Genomic DNA, 21,336 nt, shown 5'->3' with positions numbered 1-21,336 from the left:
CTCATTTCCAAGACCCCGGGTTTCTGGGACAGACATGAGGACTCGGGATTGAAGTTTGAGTCTTTCATTCAAGCAGCTTCACACTTTGCTGCAAACCATCTCTATGCCTGTCAGAGATCATAGGGTGAAGAGATAAACAGGATCACATCACCCATGAAAAGCAGAGAAGGAATCCCACTACTAGCTAGTACTGCTCCAACTCTTGTACTAGTTCTTGCTCCTTCCCCACCAGAAGGGTAACATTCCACATCCTATGATCAAGTTAGTACAGAAGTTACAGACATTGAAGGATAAATCAGAGGGTTTTAGAGCAAACTTCTACCAGTTATTTTTTATGCAAAATTATTGAATTTAAAATCTAGTGTTGATCAAAATTGGATAATAATAAAACAATTCCAGGGCATCATGTGGTAGAGCGGTTAAAGCTTCCGCATCACTGTAAGAAAGACCCTCGTTTGATTTGTCTCTATATGAGGACCTGTGCGACTGCCAACTGCTGTGCCTAGCCTCTTGACCAATGACAGCTGTGATTGGCTCCAGTTGTGTGCCATCCAGATAATAAATTACACAGCTCTCTCAAAATAGCAATGTTTGGCCACAGAAATCCTCACCCCGATCCAATCCACCATCAGGTGACGATCAGACAGCTATGCTCTTATGCAGGCTTATGGTGTTTGTTATGGTCAATACATCCAGTTTAGATCAAGCAGGATATCCCCCTAATTGATCCCATCGAGGTTTCCTACCCATGTGAAATCTCCAAAAAGAATTGTCTTCCAGTAGCTCCTAGAAGGCTGGACTCTGAGGGAGTGTTTGATGCAGAAATGCAAACAACCATCAGAGGTCTCCTTCCTTTTGCACCAAGGAGGCTACCCTCTCGCTAACTGAGGTGAAATTCCCAGACACTGAAACTAAGCCAGGGGTTTGTGAGTTTACCCAGACATGCCTTACACTTTTCATGTGGAGCATTTCAATAAAAGAAAAGAGCCCAACATTACTTCAGGGGTTTTGTTCCTCAGACAATATTATGCATAGGGAGTCCCACTATTTCTTGGTACAACTCTCACACTGGCTTTGGCTCCTGCCCCATAAAGAGGTAATAATCCATGTTCCTGAAGTCAGTTTACCACACTTTGTTATGGTACATGTAGGTCTCAGTGGCAGCCTGTCAATAGAGGGTACATGGCACCACCCTAGATGTCTCACATGAAGAAGAACAAGTCAAGAATGATATAAAAAAAAAAAATCACAAAATCTGGCCATTTTAACAAATGAGCTAACCTATATATTTCATAGTCCACAAGGATCGTATATAATCTGCACTGAAACAGAGTTTCAAAAATTTTCCTCAAGTGTTTGTGGAGCTTGGACAAAGTGGGATCTGCCAAAGAGGAAGATCACATGGCCTGAAATCTGGAGACCAGAGCCCTTACATATGTCTTTCCTGCTTCGTTCAGTGTACGACACCCTTCCGTCACCAACAAACCTGTACCTTCCCTGTACCAGGTGGCACCATGACATGGTTCCCTGTGCACTGGCTGACATCTTAGAGGGTGAAATCAGGTGGAGTGTCAGATCAATATGAGGCCAACACCATCCATTCAGTTTGTTAAAGAAGGGGAGACACTACCAGTTCCCAAGAGTACAAATGAGCGCCTCCTCTATGCAGGACATCCTAGGATGCTGGACGTGGACAGAAGACTACTTTACCCCCAGGTCATGCAAACATCACTGAGGCCAGACATGAGGAGGCAAGCAAGAACACCATGATTGAACTGACCGCCACCAAGTATCAAGACGTAGCTGAGCAGTGCAAAGACGATGGATGCCAGACCTTGTTATTCCCTGTTGAGGTTGTGCGTAAGGGTTTTCCAGCACAGACCGTGAGGATGATGCTCACAGCTTGTGATTCTGTGTTAAATGCCCTTTGAAAGTTGGACGCCACCTGATGACATCTTCTGGCTGAAAGCTACAGTCATGGCCAAAAGGTTTGAGAATGACACAACCATAGAAACATCTGGGAAACACCTAAAAACCCTGAAGGATCAGACTTTGTGAAAGTGTAATTCTCAAAACTTTTGGCCATGACTGTACAGTCATGCAGATGTGACTGAGTTAGACACCATCAATGTAGATGTATTTATGAGTGATTTGTGATTTACAAGTTATTATCGGGCAAATTATTTGTGATTTTTCTGTTCTCTCTTTTTTAAGTACGCCTTCATGGCAATTCCCAAGAAAGTATGACATTTTTTTTCTACATTTGGCGTCATGTGAATCTTGAAAACGTAAAATGTGTGAAACCTCATACTGCGCTTGTGTGTTTCACCTGTCATGTTGCAGTAAACCAGCTGTGGTTCAATCGGTCCGCTACCATCCACATCAATGTAGAAGTTTCCCGATGTGTTGCCATTGTGTTTGTAGGCCTCACAGGATTGTTCATACACAGCTGGCAGGAAAGTAGTAAGATCATATCTGGCAGTCATACCAACATGAATCAACAGGCGGAGCGATAGAAGTCACATTGTGACTGAATATGGTTGAATGCTCCATAGGTGTTGAGCTGTAGGTCAACTGTGGATCAGCTCTACATCTCTAACTATAATAAGCTAATTGCTGAGTATTAGCATTAAAACATGCACTGTATCCATTGTCACTGATTTATGATGATTAAACTTGCAATATTTCACTGTTCTAAAGGGGATAGAAATAAAACAAAATTGTAGAAATAATTTGAGTTTTACGTGAGAGGCATACAGCAGCATACAGGGTACGACAGAGCGCATGTATTAGTATTAATTAATTACTACATATATATATTGTATAGTACATTACTGTGAAATGCTTTGTTTTGCATTATTATCACTTTATATTTCAACAGTGAATACATTTTCAGGGGATTTTTTCAGCAAATAATGATAAAATAACGTTTTCTAATCTATAAAAAGAACAAGGTTGAGGTCTGCTCATTGTTACATACATACTTATTATTACATATTAAGAATCATCCTGAAAAACTTTATTGCTCAATAGATTACATATAAGAAAAGGGTCTTACCTCACACAGTAATAGTTGAAAATATTTTTGTGGCATGAATTTTATACCCTTATCACAAAATTATTTTCTGTATTGCCTTACTTGAAAGACAAAAAATATCTTATGATAGAAGTAACAAGAATTGTATAATTATTTTAATGCTGTATTATTATCATGGTTATGATTTTTTTTTTAATTATTAGTATTATTATCAATGTCATCATCATCATGTTCAATTTTCGACATTGAAGACAAATATTTTAGAAGATTAAATATATTTTTGGCGATAAGGATAAAATCAAAAAAAGAGAAGGTTCCAACTGTCAAAAGCAAAAGAAAAAAAATCAAAATATAATGGAAGTAGTATTCAAATATACCTTGAAACCTTGTAAAAAGTGACACAACATACAGCAACTTTTATTTCATCACTGGAAGCAAAATTAATCATTTTGATTAATCACAAAATGAGAAAGACAGTATCTCAATGAGATGCGTAAGTAAAGATTTCATTAAATAACCATGCTGTAGGTGGGCTTTAGCTTAACTCCAGCCCTCATTTTTCTGTGCAAATTTTAAATGTTTATATTATAATGGAAGAAATCTAAAGACTATTTAGTGTTGCATACAACTGGTTCATGCAGCTTGGTAATATGTCAATTTAACTACATCAGCTGGTGATATTTGCCAAGTGACTTACAGCTGTGGCAGGTCGCTCCACTGTAGCCGCTGCCAGAACAATTACAATAAAAGCTGCTCCAGGACTGACTGCAGCTGCTGCCATGTTCACAAAGATTGGGTGAACACCTGAGAGACAGAGACGGTGGGGTGATAATCATTTTTTGCGTTTCATGAAAATAAGTAATTTTGGGTGGTTTCCACTTTTATACACATGGACAGAAAACATGTGGGCACAATACCGCGTGTGCCACAATACCAATACAATAATTTTGCTAAGACAATTTTTCAGGCAGATGCACCTTTTATGTTTTTTATAAGTAGTGTAAAATAAATAAATTCCTCAAGTGTCTTTAGGGACACTTTGAGACTAAATATAACTAAAAGGATCAACTCTGTGACTTTTTGGAGATACTGCAGCTGATTCTTAACACAGGCCTCACAGGAAAAAAAAATAAAATAAAAAACAAATAGATAAGATTAAAAAATACACATATGTATATGTATATGTGTGTACCTGTGTGTGTAGGTGTGAATATAATGAATATAATGGATGGATGGATGGATAAATATACACACACACACACACACACACACACATATATATATGTACGCACACACACACACACATATATATATATGTACGCACACACACACACACACACACACACACACATATATATATATATTCCCCTCTTGCCCCATTTGGGTAGTTTGTGTCTCTGAGCTCTGAGCCTGAGAGCTTGACGATTCTGCATATGATCCCTGCTATTCAGAACCAATGACTATAGAAATATGCCTGTCTTGCCTAGATAGCTTCAGTCTGAGATGATGTGAATGTAGTATTTCCTTCAGCAGATATTGTCTCTGTAGAAATTAGTGCAAGGTTTTGAAAAGTAGTACAATAGATACGTCCATTTTGGTCCCCTGCAGATAAAAGATAAAGGGAAAGAGACTGAGATAGAGATAGAGAGAAGATAGAGATTGAGAGACAAAGACATCTTGCCATTGATTTGTAAGAAAACCTGTTTCTATGTGTTTTGCCATATCACATACTTTTAATAATTAGGAACAGCACATCGTATAAGGTAAACTCCATTACCGAATATAGACCAGGGACATTCTATCTGCCCTGTAAAGACCCTTCTCCATTAGAGTCTGGATTATGACACATTCCACATCAATTGGGTCAGTATCAAAGAAAAATTACGGCATATCAATTATATTTTTGTAATTTTAATAGCTATAGGACTAAGGTTGTTATCAGGGCAATTTCGCCTCTTTTTTTTTTGTCTGTTTTAAGGTTTCGTCTTCAAATAGGTTTCGACTGGAAATCCCACATCTAGGCTATACAGATCTTCCATCCTTAATCTTTTGTAAGTTTTTTTTACACTGGCTTCTGTTTAAGATCTTTCTGCAATATATATAGGAGTTTTCTGGCCAGATAAACAGAGACAACCTCCCCCAAATAAAATTTCGACACCAACCTGTCAATTATGCCGCATGTGTCAATCTGTAGGTTGTTATAATGTTCCAAATTTTCCTGCACCGATGAGAGGTCCACACTCTGGTCATTAAGGCTCAGGAGGCGCATGCAACCGTGGAAGATGTTAAACGGATTCCTGCATTCCTGCATTTCATTCTCAGAAGGACAACCTGAATAGTAGAGATGTAGAGTTATAGAGAGAGAAGAAGGCATTATTTTAATGAAACAGTATTTCTGCGAGTCCTGTCACAATACATGATAAGATCAGTAGTGGCCTTGAGATTTAGAAGATTTGTCAAGTCCTGTTTGAATTGTTGACTTTGATTCAATAAGTAGAGTTAATAATAGAAAATCACCCTGCAGCCTTTCAGCTTGTTGAATATTTTTTATTCCAGCGTCATATCCAAACAAGTTTGGTTTGGATATGGTGCTTGTTGAAACACCCTTCAGAGTTTCTCCAAAACACCAGCAACACACAGTACTCATACCGTATTTGCTGGTATTTCGGAGGAACTCTGAAGGGTGTTCAATAAACACAGTATACCGGTACATTTCAAACCCCACAACACCCCAAGGCGAAAGCTAGTGCACCATAAGGACAAAACACCCAGGCACAAGATAGAGAATGTGGTGTATGCCGTCACTTGCACTGACGATTGTGATGGCATCTACATTGGAGAAACCAAATAACTTCTGCACAGATGGACGGCCCGACACAGGAGAGCTACCACTTCAGGAAAGAACTCTGTGGTTCACCTACACCTGGAGGACAAGGCCTATTTGTTTGAAGACAGCAATGTTCGTATTCTGGCCAGAGGAGACAGATGGTTTGAGAGAGGAGTCAAAGAAGCCGTCTTTGTCAAAACAGAAACACCATCTCTGAACAGAGGAGGGGGGCACCAGATACAACCTTTCACAAATGCACAACGCCATACAGGGATCGATACCAAGACAGATTTGCACACATGGACCAAGTCCATCTGCACCAAACAACCAGGAAAGACCACCAGACCCACCACCAGAACCAGCACCCAGTGATGTCCACATGAGCCTCAGTTCATGTGATCCAACAGTTTTCAATACTTTGTTTAGCTTTATCTTTTCACATTCCAATCCAGGTAATCCTAGTAAGTTGCTCTTTTGTTCCAACAAACAACACCCCATTAGCATAACAGCCCCCTTTACACCGAGTTTCTGCAGATGAACTCTTCCATTTACGCAACAAGCCACCATAACCCAGACCCGCCTAAAAACCCGATAGTTATATTTGGAAAATCCCATTTGGTCATTAAAACTGAAGATGCCTCTCAGATGAGGGGTGACACATCTTCAAGTGAAGAAATTCAAGTCCAGTTGCCAAGAAAAGCAGATTTAGACAAGAATTCCCCATGTCCTGGATGACTGAGAACCACCACAGTCATTGATTTACTTGTCGTCAACATTTGAATCTTGTCTGTGCCTGGTTTAAATTAGTTTTGTCTGTAAATGAAAGTTATTCATGCAACAAGTTTAAGCATGAAGACTTAGAGTAAGTCAGCCCTCTCACACACAGGCCTGTGCACTATTGCACGCTTTAGTCATTAGTACATTTAGCCCCTAATGTAAATTTAGCACCTAAATTAGCCCCTCGTTTGGACTACTGCAAATCCCTCCTTGCCAGTGCCAAGGGGTGACCATCAGGGCTCTGGAGCTTATTCTGAAAGCAGCAGCCTGCCGGGTGTTCAGCCGTCCCAAATTCTCCCGAACACTCCCCTTCTTATGTCCCCATATTGGTTCCCAGTAGCCGCCCGCTTCAAGTTCAAGTCCCTGGTGCTCGCTTACCGGGGAGTGAATGGGACAGCCCCGTCTTATCTCCAGGATATGGTTTAGCCACATGTCCCTACCTGTCGCCTCCGATCTGCCACCTCTGGGCGACCGTCCACCCCATCACTCAGAGCCCCTGGCTACCGATCGAACCAGTCTCGGCTCTTCTCGGTCCTGGCTCATCAGTGGTGGAACAAACTCCCGAAAAAGGTCAGAACAGCGGGTCGTGGCCCATCTTTCGCCGTGAGCTGGAAAGCATACTTCTTCACCAAGCACTACCATACAAATTGCACTTAGCCTCCAACTCCCCCCCCCCCCCCAAAAAAAAGGGGATGAAATGTATGTATGTATATGGTTCTGAGATGGCTATTTGGTTTAGTGGCCACTTCTGACTTCCAATTACTGGTACTTCGTCTCTCCGGTAAGTGAATTGCACTTCTTATAAGTCGCTTTGGATAAAAGCATCTGCCAAATGACTGTAATGTAAAAAGTATTGTAATGTTCTCCAATCTTACCACCAAAGAAGATGTGACCCTCTATTGAGATGGGGACTGTAGAACTTGCTTGACTGATACCTCCATTTTCCTTATCCACAGAAATGGTCAACTGACCGTGTCTGGAGATCAGCTCTATTGAATGCCACTGACCATCATTTAGACCAGAACCTGGGAACAAAATACAGATAAATGTATTATTCTGTGCCAGGTGAACTGCTGAGACCTACAACAGATACAGCAGCAACTCTCCTGACTGGAAGATAGGTGGTATAGATCAACAAATGAATAAAAACTCTTGGTCGGTCCATTAAGAGCTGTAATTACAGAATTATTCTAACAGCAGCTTAAAGCAACACTATTTCTAGCCAGAACATCAATGCCTGTGGTTTTTTGTAATATTATTAAATTCAATTAAAATTTGATTTGTTACAAACTTCAAAATAGTCGAGGTAAGTTTTAACACAAGATAAATTACAACAAGTTGCAGAATGAAACCAAACAAATGCAACATTTTATTCGGACAAGAAAACAAATATAAATGAAAATAGAAACTATTTAATCTGTTAAAAAATATCCAAATGAATAAAAAGTTCAAATGTCAGGTCGTGCGGAAATAACGACTCACAAAGACATCCTTTTGACAATTTCTTATAAAATGAATGTCATTTGTGGGGAATTGGATGGCAGCAAAGGTATGTTAATTTACTGAAAATGTACAAAGAGTGTGTGTTAAAGATCATAAAAACGATATTGACCAAATGTTCAGACTCACCAATACTGACATCGAGCTGCATCCTGCCAGCTTTATGAACCTGCAGCCTTAACCTGGCCTCACTCAGGTAGAGCCAAAAAACACCCCCTCGCTGTGGGAGGTTAAAGGTCACTAGGAGCCCAACTCTGTTCCAGGTCCTGAACTGGAATCCCACTGACAAAGACCCAGAGGTAGAACTTGCTGTCCCCAATAATCGGAGGAAACTCTTTGCTCCAGGGAACATTACAGCAAAGGAAACTGGCTGAGTGCATGAATAGGAGATGTTGCCCTGGGATAAAGTAAAGATAGATGTGTGACAGAAAAATTATGATTTGCAGATAAAGCAACAGAAATAATCTATACTAACAGCAGAAGTTTTGTTGTTGTGACCTCATGTCACAATATTTCTAAATGGTATGTATTCTAAATTCATTTTTTTAAGGAGGGTACCAGCATTACAATAACCTATGGAATAGCATAGGCACAATAGCATATGGAATCAAATCAAGAAAACAAAAAACAAACAAAAAAACAAATCTCAATTATCTAAAGGACCCACAGGAAATACACTATTTACCCACATACTTCTTCCAAAGCACTTTGTGCCAATTTCCTTGAGAGTCTCTAGCGGGGGTCGGCAACCCACAGCTCTGCGGCCGCATGTTGCTCTTTCATTTTTCTGCTGCAACTCACCATGGCATTGGAAAATAATCAAGTATTTAATTTAAATGTATTTCATTTTAGTTCCCCAATTTTCTAAATGTAATTGGCAATTTGAGATTAAATTAAAGGGGTTTCATTTTTATGACGCTCAAATTATGCGTCACAACTGCTGATGTGTGACAGCCGTCGTGTTTTTTTGAGCTTGGCATTGAGTTTAAGGAGCAAAAATTACATTAACCAGGTAAAATAAACTGGCCATGCGTTTGGTAACATATCTTTTACATTGTTCAGTGAAATAGTCATTTTTATTCCGGTTGACAGCTGACTGCGCGCTTCAGTACACATGATAAAATGATTATGGCACATAAAAGCAGATGTTATTTTCAGTATGCTGAAGGTGGGTTATTTTTTTTCCAAAGCACAAGAACTCAAATAGACGTTGAGTATTTTCTTTGAAAGTAACCTTCAACTCAGCTTGGCCTGTAGATTCTACAGTATGCACATTAATACTTTAACTTCTTCACCGAGGGGACATGTTTTCTCTACTGTCTTCTTATTTATTGTGATGGGAGGCAATTTATTTCTTACTGATGAAACACCTCTCCCCAGCAGTCTCTCTGCAGAAAGCAGAGGGCATCATTCAGCATGAATGTTGAATATTGGGAGATTCTAATGGCTAACATGAGGATTTATTAGACAGTCTATGAACGCTCTTAGTCAGGATCATAGTAATTGTTGTAAAATCATAGCAACATATTAAGACAAAGTCCCTGATAATCCATAGTCTTGGTTTTTCTTCATGCTCTATGTTGAATTATAAAGTTTAAAAGTCATGGAAAATGAGTCAGCAGAAGTGAGAAAGTGGAAGAAAAATATAAACAGGAGCTACTTTACATACTTTGTCCCTTCTAAAGAGTACATATGCTACTTTCTCCTGCAAGCTGCAACACATGACCAAGTGCAAAGTCTGTCAGAATGCTTAACTTTAAAAGTTAAATATTATGGATACAATTTGTTCTGTATTAATCCACGTTCCTAACTGTGGCTCTGAAGTTGAATGACACTTGGAAGCACAACCATTTCATATAAGAGTGGGGATCCAATCAATTTGCAGCATAGATCCACAAAGATGATTTTTACCAGTTAAGACATTAATGTTGTGATCTCAGATATGGTTACACAAGTTTGTGTAATTTAGCAGTAGATTTGCAAAAATTAACATTCCGAACAAGAGCGTGCCAAAAATGATCTATCCCTGCGGTGAATGAATACACTGTAATTGAATTTAACAAATAAACAGATAGACATTAAAGTGAGGCTATGACTTGTCTTTCTAATACCGTATATGTGGTTCAGTACTGTAACAAAAGCTTGACACAACCTATATGTACATCAGTAGTTTCAGTTGTAAATATATATGTCAGTAAACTCCAAAGAAAATGGTACATTTTGGAATTTTGACAAATAATTTGATGTTGAGGTTCTCTGGGTGTGACGAGGATGGATAGGATCCATCCTCGGATAGGATCCGTAAGCTTAACTGGTATGATCAAACTCAAAACTCCTTTGTAAAAGTAAATAATGACAAAATTGTCACCCTGCAAAATTACAACAAAATTACTAACAAAATTGTTAGTATGTTGCTCCAGTTTTTAGAAATTGGTGTGAGAGAAGAGGATGCAAAGGATAGATTTTGATGAAGGCAAATGATTTCCAGTGGCAGCCTCATAACGGAAAAGCCAAAACGAAAACAGAAGCTCCCACTTTCTATTACAATACATTAAAATGAGAACACGTCCATGTACCTTCAAAGTGACTTGAGGGTTATTGTGTTTTGCCATTTCTATCAGGTTCATACTGTTTACTTGGAGGTTTTCCAGGCAGCCATGGAAGTTGCTTTTGGAGATGAACTGATTCTGAAGGGTACCAACACTTAACTGTTTGGGCAAACAAACACAAAAGTGCAAAAATTGAATTCAATGTTAAAGCCATATGCATGTTTATTTTCATTTTTTTTAATACCACTTAAATGAATTTACTCAGAATTGAGTTGAAATACTTTTAACATATTAACGTATTTAACATAAATCTTCATGCATAGTAAAGAATATATTACCAATAATTTAGAACAGTTTTATGGCTTTACTGAAATAAACCCTTTCTTATTAAATATTTTGTACAACACATTACATATCAAACGGATGATGTACCACGAAGCGTTAAAACTTTAAAGTTCTTTTTTTTTTAAAAACACTTACCAATACAAACAGGAATTCATGCTCAAAATGTTTGCAAACAGCTATCATAAAATAAGAAGAGCAAAAGACCTGGCAAAAATCATAAAGGCTCAAAATTTGTGAAGACATTATAAAATATTAGTTTAATTGTAAAGTTGTTGGAGATAACAATGGTTCAGTAATCAATTGGGTCATCACATTCAGCTCAATGAAATAATACTTAACCTAAATATAATAAATACACATAAAATAAATGCAATCCACAATGTATTAGCCAGAAATCACATTTCTGTATCATAAGAGAAATACCATTTCTTTCTGAAGAATCACATAAGTTGCAAAGTCCAGCTACAATGCAGAACGCTGCTGATGGTCCCATGTACACATTTATGTTGATGGTTGGAACCTGTAAAGTTTAGCAATACCTGCACTAAGGGAAGGACAACTGTTACCTGCTGGATGTGCCAGTGACTAAACTGTGCAGGAATGTGAACCCTCTCTGTGTGTTGGTCCAAAGTAAGGTTGAGGTCAGATTTACGTCGCTCCAAGGTGACATAATGCCATTGTTGGTCATCTAGCAGACTGCCTAGAGAGGCAAGGAAGTGGAATTGAGGAAAGGAAGCCCCATCTGAAAAACAGGAAGATGAGTAGGTACTTAGTGAGACTGATTAGAATCTTATTTCTCTAAACATCTAATCTTGTGTTTGGAGAGAGGAAAAAATACTGCTACACTAAGAGCAAGTGTTTTTTTTTATCTTTCCTCCTTTGCTACTATGTAATTGCCATTATGACAAAATGTGTTAATTTTTTTCATATATTATCAGTCCTGCTTTTTCTACATTCATGGCCGTAATGCAGCTGAAGCCTATCCCTGCTGTCAATGGACTGGGCACATTGATCACAGGGATACATATAAAAAATACAAACCATCCATTTTCCCATTTACATGCCAGGGCAATTTAGAGTCTGTTTGCATGAATCGGTACACACTTTTGAAATCCAAGACAGACACGATGAGAACATGCCTAGGGAATGGAAAGTGTGGCTGGAGAGATAAACATCTGGGAAGCTGTGCTGAGTCCGCTGCCACCATAATTGGACGAGGTGTGGAAGATGAAAATGACTGAGGAATTTTGCAGTGATGTAGACCAGTGTTTCCCAACCACTGTGCCGCGGCACATTAGTGTGCCGTGAGAGATCATCAGGTGTGCCGTGGAAAAATGCCCACTTTCACCTGATTGGTACGAAAATTATTTATCCAATGCAAATAATGTGTCTTCCTATGTCTATGTGGGCAGCGCGCCCATTCAATGGCAACGGGTGGTGAATTAACCTGTGCATCTGTGTATTAGAGTGATTAGTGACGCTTTGCGTGATACATTTTTAAAATAAAAAGTACTTGTATCTGCGTAAACAAACAGGTAGCATTGTTGAAAACTACCAAGACGGGTGAGAAAGCAGTGAAAGCTTGCTACAAAGTTGCTGAACTCATCTCTAAATCCAAACAGCCACACACCGTAGCAAAACATTAATACTACCTGCCGGCAAAATCAATGTAGAAGAAATGCTCGTCTCTGGCGTTGATAAAAGAATTGCCCGAGTTCTCTCAAATAATATCATTTTCAAACATATTGATGACATGTCTTCAGACATTGAAAAAAGTGTTCTGGAAAAGTTGCACATCAGTGGGAAATTTGCATTGCAACCTGACGAATCTACAGATATTAGGTATGTTAGATTTCACACTAAGTAAATTAAGACTACGGTTTCATTCTAATTCGTTAATAAATGTTTTAGACTTTTTTGTTTGGTGGTATCCCGTGTGATTTTTCTAATGTAAAATATGTGCCACGGCTCAAAAAAGGTCAGTAAACACTGATGTAGACATATGAAGAAACAATATATTTCCTAAAAAAAGCAATTCTCTCTGGGATGCAAATATCTTGCTTCAAGAAGTTGTTGGCAAATGTATCAGGGACTCTTGCATGGTGATTTATGCTGTTACTTGAAGCACCTTTTCTGATAAAAGCTGTTGAGGCCAATGTTCCACCTGCTGAGAGGAACATATTTTGGAATCTGAGATAACTACTGTTCTCAAGATTAAGCTTGAAAAAAATATTTGAATACTTTCCCAGAGAAAAACGTACATTACAGTGATATTTTCTGCAGAAAAGCCGAACGTAAAAGTAATTTATCGCTCTAAATAGTAGGAACCACAGAGTATTACTTGATATAGTTTACTCAGATCACTTCATAGAAAAATGTGATAATTGACATGACTGATAATTAAATGTGATATTTGACATTTAAACATGTTTTGAGAGCCATAAGTTTCAAAAGTCCCCTATTGCTGCTGCTGAAGAAGTGACATTTCCAAGGATCCCACCCAATCATATACTTCTGTTTCTGACTTTATCTCATTTAATGAGTAAGAGTTCTTTATGTTTTTGTGTTTCATGTGTTTCTTTAAGGTTATAAATATGTTTATAAATAACAGGTTTTTTTTTTGTTACACATCAAAATTATCCTCCAATCTACAGAAATAGGATATGTTTTGTGTACCATGTCGGAGCATTAGCAATAGTTTTCCTCTGTCGATCTCCAGAATAAGGCCAAGTCCTCTTGGACCCTCTGCAAGTAGTAACATCCCAGAATTCTTGTGGCTTTTAAAATTCAGGTCGATAATATCTTCTGATATCTTCCTTGATTTTGGACTCAGCTTGTACATAAGACCTCTGCTTTTGTCGTCCAAATTCATCACGTGGGAAACTGAAAAAGAAAACAAGGAAATGTAAATCCGAATAATTTCATCCGACAAACACCTTTATTCTGGACATGTAATGATGATTGGAGATCATGACGCTTAGCTGAGTTCATCAAATTTAACCAAAAAGTTGTAAAATAGCTCTCAGAGATTAACTAATTTGCACTAAACTATCCAAAACATATACAGCACATGTATTAAACAACATCTGACAACGTTTAAATGTACACAATATTTCAGTTTTGCTCACGTTCCTTAGAATAAAATTGATCAAAATAAATAAACAACTAGCCAGTAAGAAATATTTCACTAAAGCTGTTTACATAGCCATAATTTGATTAACGTCAAGAGGGACAATAAATATTCCATTGTTATCTAATTTAATCATTATGACATATTTCATCTTACTGTTTTTTTCTTTCTTTTCAGATTGCTTTAAAGTGTATTCATAATCATCTCTCAAGTTTTGTAAAATTGTGTTTTAAAATTGTAATTTAAGTATCAAAAGAGATCATTACATACCCCCCATTTGAGCAGTTTTGTGATGAGTGTGGCAAGATTTTTGAAGGGAGTGCGAATCTGGAGATCATGGTCTGATGAAGCCAACAGAACCAAATCATCCGCAAAAAATAGAGACTCAATCCTGTGCCCACCAAACAGAATCCCTTCAACGCCCTGGCTGCGCCTCCAAATTCTGTCCATAAAAGTTATGAACAGAATCGGTGACAAAGGGCAGCCCTGGTCCAACTCTCACCGGAAACAAATGCAACTTACAACCAGCAATTTGGACCATCTCGTGCCGTGCTCTGTCTGGTATTATTCAAAATAGAATATGCTGTTCATACGATATGTAAAAAATGTAGCATATTCTCAAATAATACCAATAATCATCAGCATGTAAATTGCAATTGCAATTAACACATGCAACGTGAGTAAAATCATCTTAAATGCATGTAGATAATTAACGATTTTGAGATCAAGTTTATTATAATCATTTTAAATATGTTTGGGTGATGTAAAATTTTAGTTAATGCAAATTACTATATTATTCATTCATTACTTTATGCTATTTATTCTACTCTGAGGGCCATGAGGGGGCTGGAAGTCATTCCCAGCTATCATTGGGCAAGAGGTAAAGAACATCCTGGACCCGTCGCCAGGCGATCACGGGGTGACATACAATGAGATTCACTCTCTCGCTCACACATCACCTCCTGCATGTTTTTGGACTTTGAAAAACCCAGTGGAGCCCCGAGAACCCAAAGGAAACCCACACAGACACAGGGAGAACAAGCAAACTCCACACAGAAAGGCTCACTGTGGGAACGGAACCAGGATTCTTCATGGTGTGAGGCAGAAGCTGTTGTTGTTGTTATTATATTATATTATATTATATTATATTATATTATATTATATTATATTATATTATATTATATTATATTATATTATATTATATTATATTATATTATATTATATTATATTATATTATATTATATATATTTTTCATTACTATCAATAGCATTATCAGTATCTATTGTTATGTACAAAAGATTCTACCATGTTTTTGTACCTGGAAAGTAATGTTTATTCCAACATATTTGCTGCCCTTCAATGGCAAACACTTTTATACATATACAGTCATGGTCAAAAGTTTTGAGAATGACACAACCATGTAAACGTCTGGCAAACACCTAAAAACCCTGAAGGAACAGACTTTGTGAAAGTGTCATTCTCAAAACTTTTGGAAGTTTGGAAAAAGGACAGACTCACTGTAAGAACATCCATATGACTCCAGCCGTAGTCCAATCTGTCCACTGGAGTTCCAGTCCAGAGGGATGACACGAAGGAAACGAGCAACTGCTGGCTGCTGCAGTTTGTACTGAACCGCACTGTCGGCATTACTGTTCCCTAGAAAATACTGGAGCCGAATGAGGAAGGATGAGAAACTGAACTCATTTTACTTTGTACAGGAGTCTTGTTCTTGTGTTTTTTTGTATTTTTCCACACACCAAGGCTGTTTTATTACTTTAAATCCTTATCTCATTCTTTGACATCACTCTTTGTGTGTCATGTTCAGAAATGTCACCTCTTAAAATTTTTCAAAAAATTTGTGGGGCAGCTACAAAGTACCCATAAGGGTTCTTTTGAGCTACACTTGATCACTCACATGGGACCTGTTTGCATTGGATGGCTTATAGCCTCCGACAACTTTGTACCTTGGATCACTGGGATGCACAAACACCTCCAACACAATAAGGCAGAGGCTGAAGGAGGGGAGGCGCCAAAACTACTTGTTGATCAATCTTATTGTGGCAACTGGCTTTTTAAATATTGCGAATACAGTTTTAAATATCTTGAATGCATTTTCTCCAACAAGAGATCATCTAACGGGCTTTTTCAAAGACTTACATTCTTATGCGAGTCATAAGGATACCATGAGGCGCAATGTGAAACACCTCAAAGAATTTAGGCTGATTCAAATACCACAATAATGATTAGCAATGAGTACAATATCCTGAAGGACTAAGAATACTTATTGATGCATTGATGCATTGACTGGCTCCTTATTAGCACTGATCTAAATCTAAACTTCTTCTAAATGGCTTTAAAATAAGATTGAATTGAATTTACTAGTCAACTTAATTAGAACACCTTTTGAATGGTGATATTTCCCCTGTTGTCAAGAACACTTGCAGATGTGACATTTAATGACGCTATTTAACATCTTGTTTTACACTTTCATCCAAAAAAAAAAAAACAAAAGAAAAAATCATAACAGAGATCTAAATATCTTTTACTCCTCTAACACTGTGCATTTGAGTTACACAGTATTTTCGCTAAAATTATTGTAAGAAACCTTCATATGGCAACCTTTCTATGATGTTTATTCTAAAATGGACTCACACCAAAGCTGTCTTCCTGCCGGTACAGTTTCCAGTTGTGTCCTGTGTCACTGAACATCAGCAGGTACGATGTTAGCCAATCAGAACTTCCATAGCGACCTTGAGTAGCAACAGCAGTGATCTTGGCTGGTTTGCCAAGGTCGACTTGCAGCCATTGATGTCTATCTGAGGTCAGAGGAGACCAACCTCCTGCTCCTGCAGACAAAGAATAACAAAAAATGTATGTATAGGTTGCATATGAATATAGTTTTAAGCCACGAGTCTTCTTCTTCTCCTTTCCGCTTTTCCCTTCAGGGTTCACCACCGCCAAACAATGATAATATTTTCATCATAACATATACATATTTTAAAATCACTCTCTTTCTAATAGAACTTTCCAGATCACTCTTCATTTTTTTTTTTTTTTTTTTTTAAAGACAGCTGTCAGCAATCAGACTTTTGTTTATTCTAAAATGTGACTTTACGTTTTAGAAACTTTCGGAATTTTTCGGCACATGAGACCAAATCAGCGCTTTAAGATCCTTCAGTCCTGCTCTAAGACTAATCTATACAAAAAGAATTTACCTTTTCTGAACTGATGTTAGATACTCAAGCGCTGAAATAAGTAGCTCATTTGGATGAATTTATATATTTACTCTCATTATGTTTTTCTCTTGCAGACAAATAAATGCATTGATGACAACCACAGCTTAACTTAATGTACTTAGCAGTTTTAGAATTAATGACAATAAGGTCTATTTGATTACTACTACTTCAAGTTGTTAGCACAGAATTGCAAGTAGAATTATGGAGTTGTATAAGAAAGATGATATTAATAATATCATTCAGGTAATCGTCCCACATTATTTAGGCAATCGTCCCCCAGTAATGAATGAGATGTCTTAACTTCGAAGCTTGTTTTACCCTCTTTTCTTATAGTTTAGCATTCTATCTCACCTAAAAAGACTGATGGCTGAAGCCTTTGTCACAATTGTCTCACTCAAGTTATTAGAGTTGTTTTGTTTGCTTGGTAGGCAGTGCATGACATGAAGCCGCAGTGAACAGAGAATTCAATGTGAACATCAGATGAATGAATTTGAAAAGCAGCCATTAATAAGTCATTAATAATGCACTGACATTCCACCTGACAGGAACAGGGAACTAACCGTAACATACAAGGAGACAGAAACAAGTACAAGAAGGAGCAAAAGGAGTGGGAAGGGAAGGGTCAGACAGAGGGGAGGAGGAGGGTTTGAACACAGGAAGTGGAGGGAAAGAGAAAGGTAACCAACAGACTTTAATGAAGGCGCGAATGGTGTGAACGAGCACGAAAGCTGAACATCATCTCAGCTGAAAGAAAGTGATAGTCTTAAGGTTAAGGGATAGGATTGCAGGAGCAGCACCGCTTAGAGATTGCATCAGTTTCTTCTTCTTCTTCTCCTTTTAGCTTTTCCCTTCAGGGGTCGCCACAGCAAATCAACCTTCTCCATGTAACCCTATTCTCTGTATCCTCCTCTCCTCTCTCACAATAACTACTTTCATATCCTCTCTCACTACATCCATAAATCTTCTCCTTGGTCTTCTCCTCCTGCCTGGCAGCTGCTCTGTCTTACAGCAACTTACCTTCCTTCCTCTCTTTTCCAGCGCATACCTCCACCTTGTCCAATTTACCTGTTCTCTGCTCTCATGACTGATCACAATGTCATCTGCAAACATCATGGTCCATGGTGATTCCTGTCTCACCTCATCCGTCAGCCGACTCATCACCACTGCAAACAAGAAGGGGCTCAGAACTGATCCCTGATGGGGTTCCACTTCCACCTTGAACTTCTCTGTTACCCCTGCAGTACACCGTACCACTGTCTCACAGCTAGCATACATGTCCTGCACCAGTCTAACATACTTCTCTGCCACTCCAGACTTCCTCACACAATAGGGTACGATAGGGTGCCAAGCCTCTTGGCTACCTTTCCACCTGGTCTCCTGAACACACACAGTATATCCACCTTCCTTCTCTGCATCATATCCACCAAATCTACCTTTTCCTGTAATAGTCCTGATATTTACACTCTCTGATATATACACTCTCAGTCCCAAACTCTTGCCTTTCCTCTTCTCTCTCTGCTTCCAAACACGTCCTCTTCCTCTCTTTCTTTGATCTACAGTAGCCAAGTTTCCATTGGTACACTGTAGGTTTATTACATGATATGTATTTATATATTGTTACAATATGTACATATGTGGAAGTACTTGCCTTCTCTCCGGTTTAGTTTGGCAAAACCAGGATCATGACTGCTGGAAAGCACGGAGGAGCTTTTGAAAGCTGATAGTGGCAGTTTGGACATCAAGGCATGATCACACACGTCTGTTGGCACAAGCAGGATATGAGTATAAATAGAAGCTGATGTGCAAAACAATTGTTTTGCCACCTTCCCATCACCTTTTGGTTCCAGTGTCTCTATGATCTTTTGAAACATTATGTTGGATCAGCATGCATGAGAAAAAAAGTTGTTTTATTTCAAAATACTTTCAAATGGGCAGCAATTTTCAGAAATGTTGCTTTACAGTGAGAAACATATTAAATGTTAAGTCAACATCTGGGAAGTGACATCCCTGTCACTACTATGAAACCAGAATGAAAGAAAAACTGAGAAACTTTCAATACAAAATAGAATAACAATTTTTGTTTGTTTGTTGTTTACTTGTGTGTCTGGTTTGGTTGCTTGTCTATTTGTTTGCTTCTGCTTGCTTCTTAGTCTGTGGGTCTGACTTGAGATACACTGAGCAACAGTCTCATGACCTTTAATTTTTTACTCCTACATTTATATGCGTGCATTGTAATCTAAGATGATTTTTGACTAAACTAAGATGCCAGATTTTATTGTTAGAAATTGTAAAATGATTTTACATTTTTATATGTCACCATCGTCAAATTTTCAGACACCACCTGGTGGTGGACTGATAAAAAAATCACTGATGAGTCAACCAGCTGAGAGGAAGTATAGAATAAAATAAAATAAAATAAAATAAAATAAAATAAAATAAAATAAAATAAAATAAAATAAGTACAAAAAGGTAAAAAATTCAAGCATCTGCTTCTATTAGACAATGCAGCTTCAGGGGGTCACAAGCTAGTATCATCTTCAGCTGGTGCCAAGCTCAGATAAATGGAGAGGATCGCATCCGGAAGGGCATCTGGCATGAATCTTGTGCCAAAACTCAATATGCAAAACAAAGAGAATATGACTTTCATACTGGATCGATCAGGGGCTAGGTTAACAATGACCACCATCAGTGCTGTTTTCGAGAGCAGGGAGAGAGGAGGGAAAGCATGAGTCTGGGATTGAGAGGAGGGACTTTGAATATTTGGACAATGACAAGAAAAGCCAAAAGTGGTTGACATGATACAGAGAAGGAAGATGGATATACTGTGTGTCCAGGAAATCAGGTTCAATTGTTGCAAGGCTAGACGCATAGGAGCAGGTCTTTAATTTTTTTGTGACATACACAATTGAGTCCAAGGTGGAAGTGGGACTACATCAGGGATCAGCTCTGAGCCCCCTCTTGTTTGCAGTGGTAATGGACAGGCTGACAGATGAGGTTACACACAGATCTCCATGGACCATGATATCTGCTAATAACATTGTGATCTATATGGAGAGCAGGAAGCAGGTTGAAGAAATTCTTGAGAGGTAACGGTATTTCCTATAAAGGAGAGGCATGAAGGAGTGGCATGGTACCGCAGTGACCTCACAGCACGAAGGATCCTGCTTCAATTCCATTGGGGGACCTTTATGGGCGGGGGTTACATGTTATATCCCTGAGTCTGCATTGGTTTCTCCAGTTTCCCCACAAAGTCCAAAAACATCCATCCATTTTCCCCCACTTATCCAGAGTCAGGTTGCGGGGGCAGCAGCCGGAGCAGTGAGGCCCAGACCTCCCTCTCCCCTGCCACATGGTCCAGCCCCTCTGGAGGACCCAAAGGCGTTTCCAGACCAGCCTGGAGACAGAGTCTCTCCAGCATGTCCTGGGTCTTCTTCGTGGTCACCTCCCAAATGGACATACCCAGAATACCTCCCAAGGAGGTGTCCAGGAGGCATCCTGACCAGATGCCAGAGTCACCTCATCTGGCTCCTCTCTAAGCGGAGGAGCAACGGCTCTTGTCCAAGCTCCCCCCGGATGACCGAACTTCTTACCTTATCTCTAAGGGAGAGCCCAGCCACCCTGCGGAGGAAACTCATTTCGGCCGCTTGTATCCAAGATCTTGTTCTTTCAGTCACCACCCACAGCTCACGACCAAAGGTGAGGGTGGGAACGTAGATCAACCGGTAAATTGAGAGCTTCGCCTTTTGGCTCGGCTCCCTCATGCAGCAGGTTAATGGGAAAATGTTCCCAGATGTGCAAAGGAATGGGTGAATGGTTGTTTTATGTGGCCTTGCGGATAACTGGCGACCAGTCCAGCGTGTGCCCCGCCTCTCGCCCAATGGCTGCTATGACAGGCTCAAGCATCCCCCTCCGACCCTGAGTACGATAAGTCATAG

The 21,336-nt window shown here is 38.9% G+C and overlaps 1 protein-coding gene across 1 annotated transcript in view; it reads right to left on the bottom strand.

Annotated features, from left to right (window-relative positions):
• LOC147217582 (contactin-associated protein-like 4) overlaps positions 1 to 21,336 on the bottom strand; it is a 41,134-nt gene that overhangs the window by 18,087 nt on the left and 1,711 nt on the right. The window contains exons 2-12 of the mRNA XM_086176448.1: positions 19,050 to 19,160; positions 16,818 to 17,011; positions 15,684 to 15,831; positions 13,712 to 13,918; positions 11,602 to 11,777; positions 10,718 to 10,849; positions 8,271 to 8,538; positions 7,517 to 7,666; positions 5,200 to 5,368; positions 3,735 to 3,841; positions 2,330 to 2,449 (exon numbers count right to left, since the gene is read on the bottom strand). Coding sequence (XP_086032574.1) covers positions 2,330 to 2,449; positions 3,735 to 3,841; positions 5,200 to 5,368; positions 7,517 to 7,666; positions 8,271 to 8,538; positions 10,718 to 10,849; positions 11,602 to 11,777; positions 13,712 to 13,918; positions 15,684 to 15,831; positions 16,818 to 17,011; positions 19,050 to 19,160 — 1,782 coding nt within the window. The remainder of the gene's footprint in view (positions 1 to 2,329; positions 2,450 to 3,734; positions 3,842 to 5,199; positions 5,369 to 7,516; positions 7,667 to 8,270; positions 8,539 to 10,717; positions 10,850 to 11,601; positions 11,778 to 13,711; positions 13,919 to 15,683; positions 15,832 to 16,817; positions 17,012 to 19,049; positions 19,161 to 21,336) is intronic.

Source organism: Fistularia commersonii, chromosome 28 (genome assembly GCF_037954325.1).
Source record: "Fistularia commersonii isolate RoL2024-O1a breed Wild chromosome 28, RoL_Fcom_v1.0, whole genome shotgun sequence".
NCBI classification, from domain to species: domain Eukaryota; kingdom Metazoa; phylum Chordata; class Actinopteri; order Syngnathiformes; family Fistulariidae; genus Fistularia; species Fistularia commersonii.
Note: the sequence above shows the minus strand (reverse complement) of the source record. Positions and strands in the feature narration are given on the sequence as shown.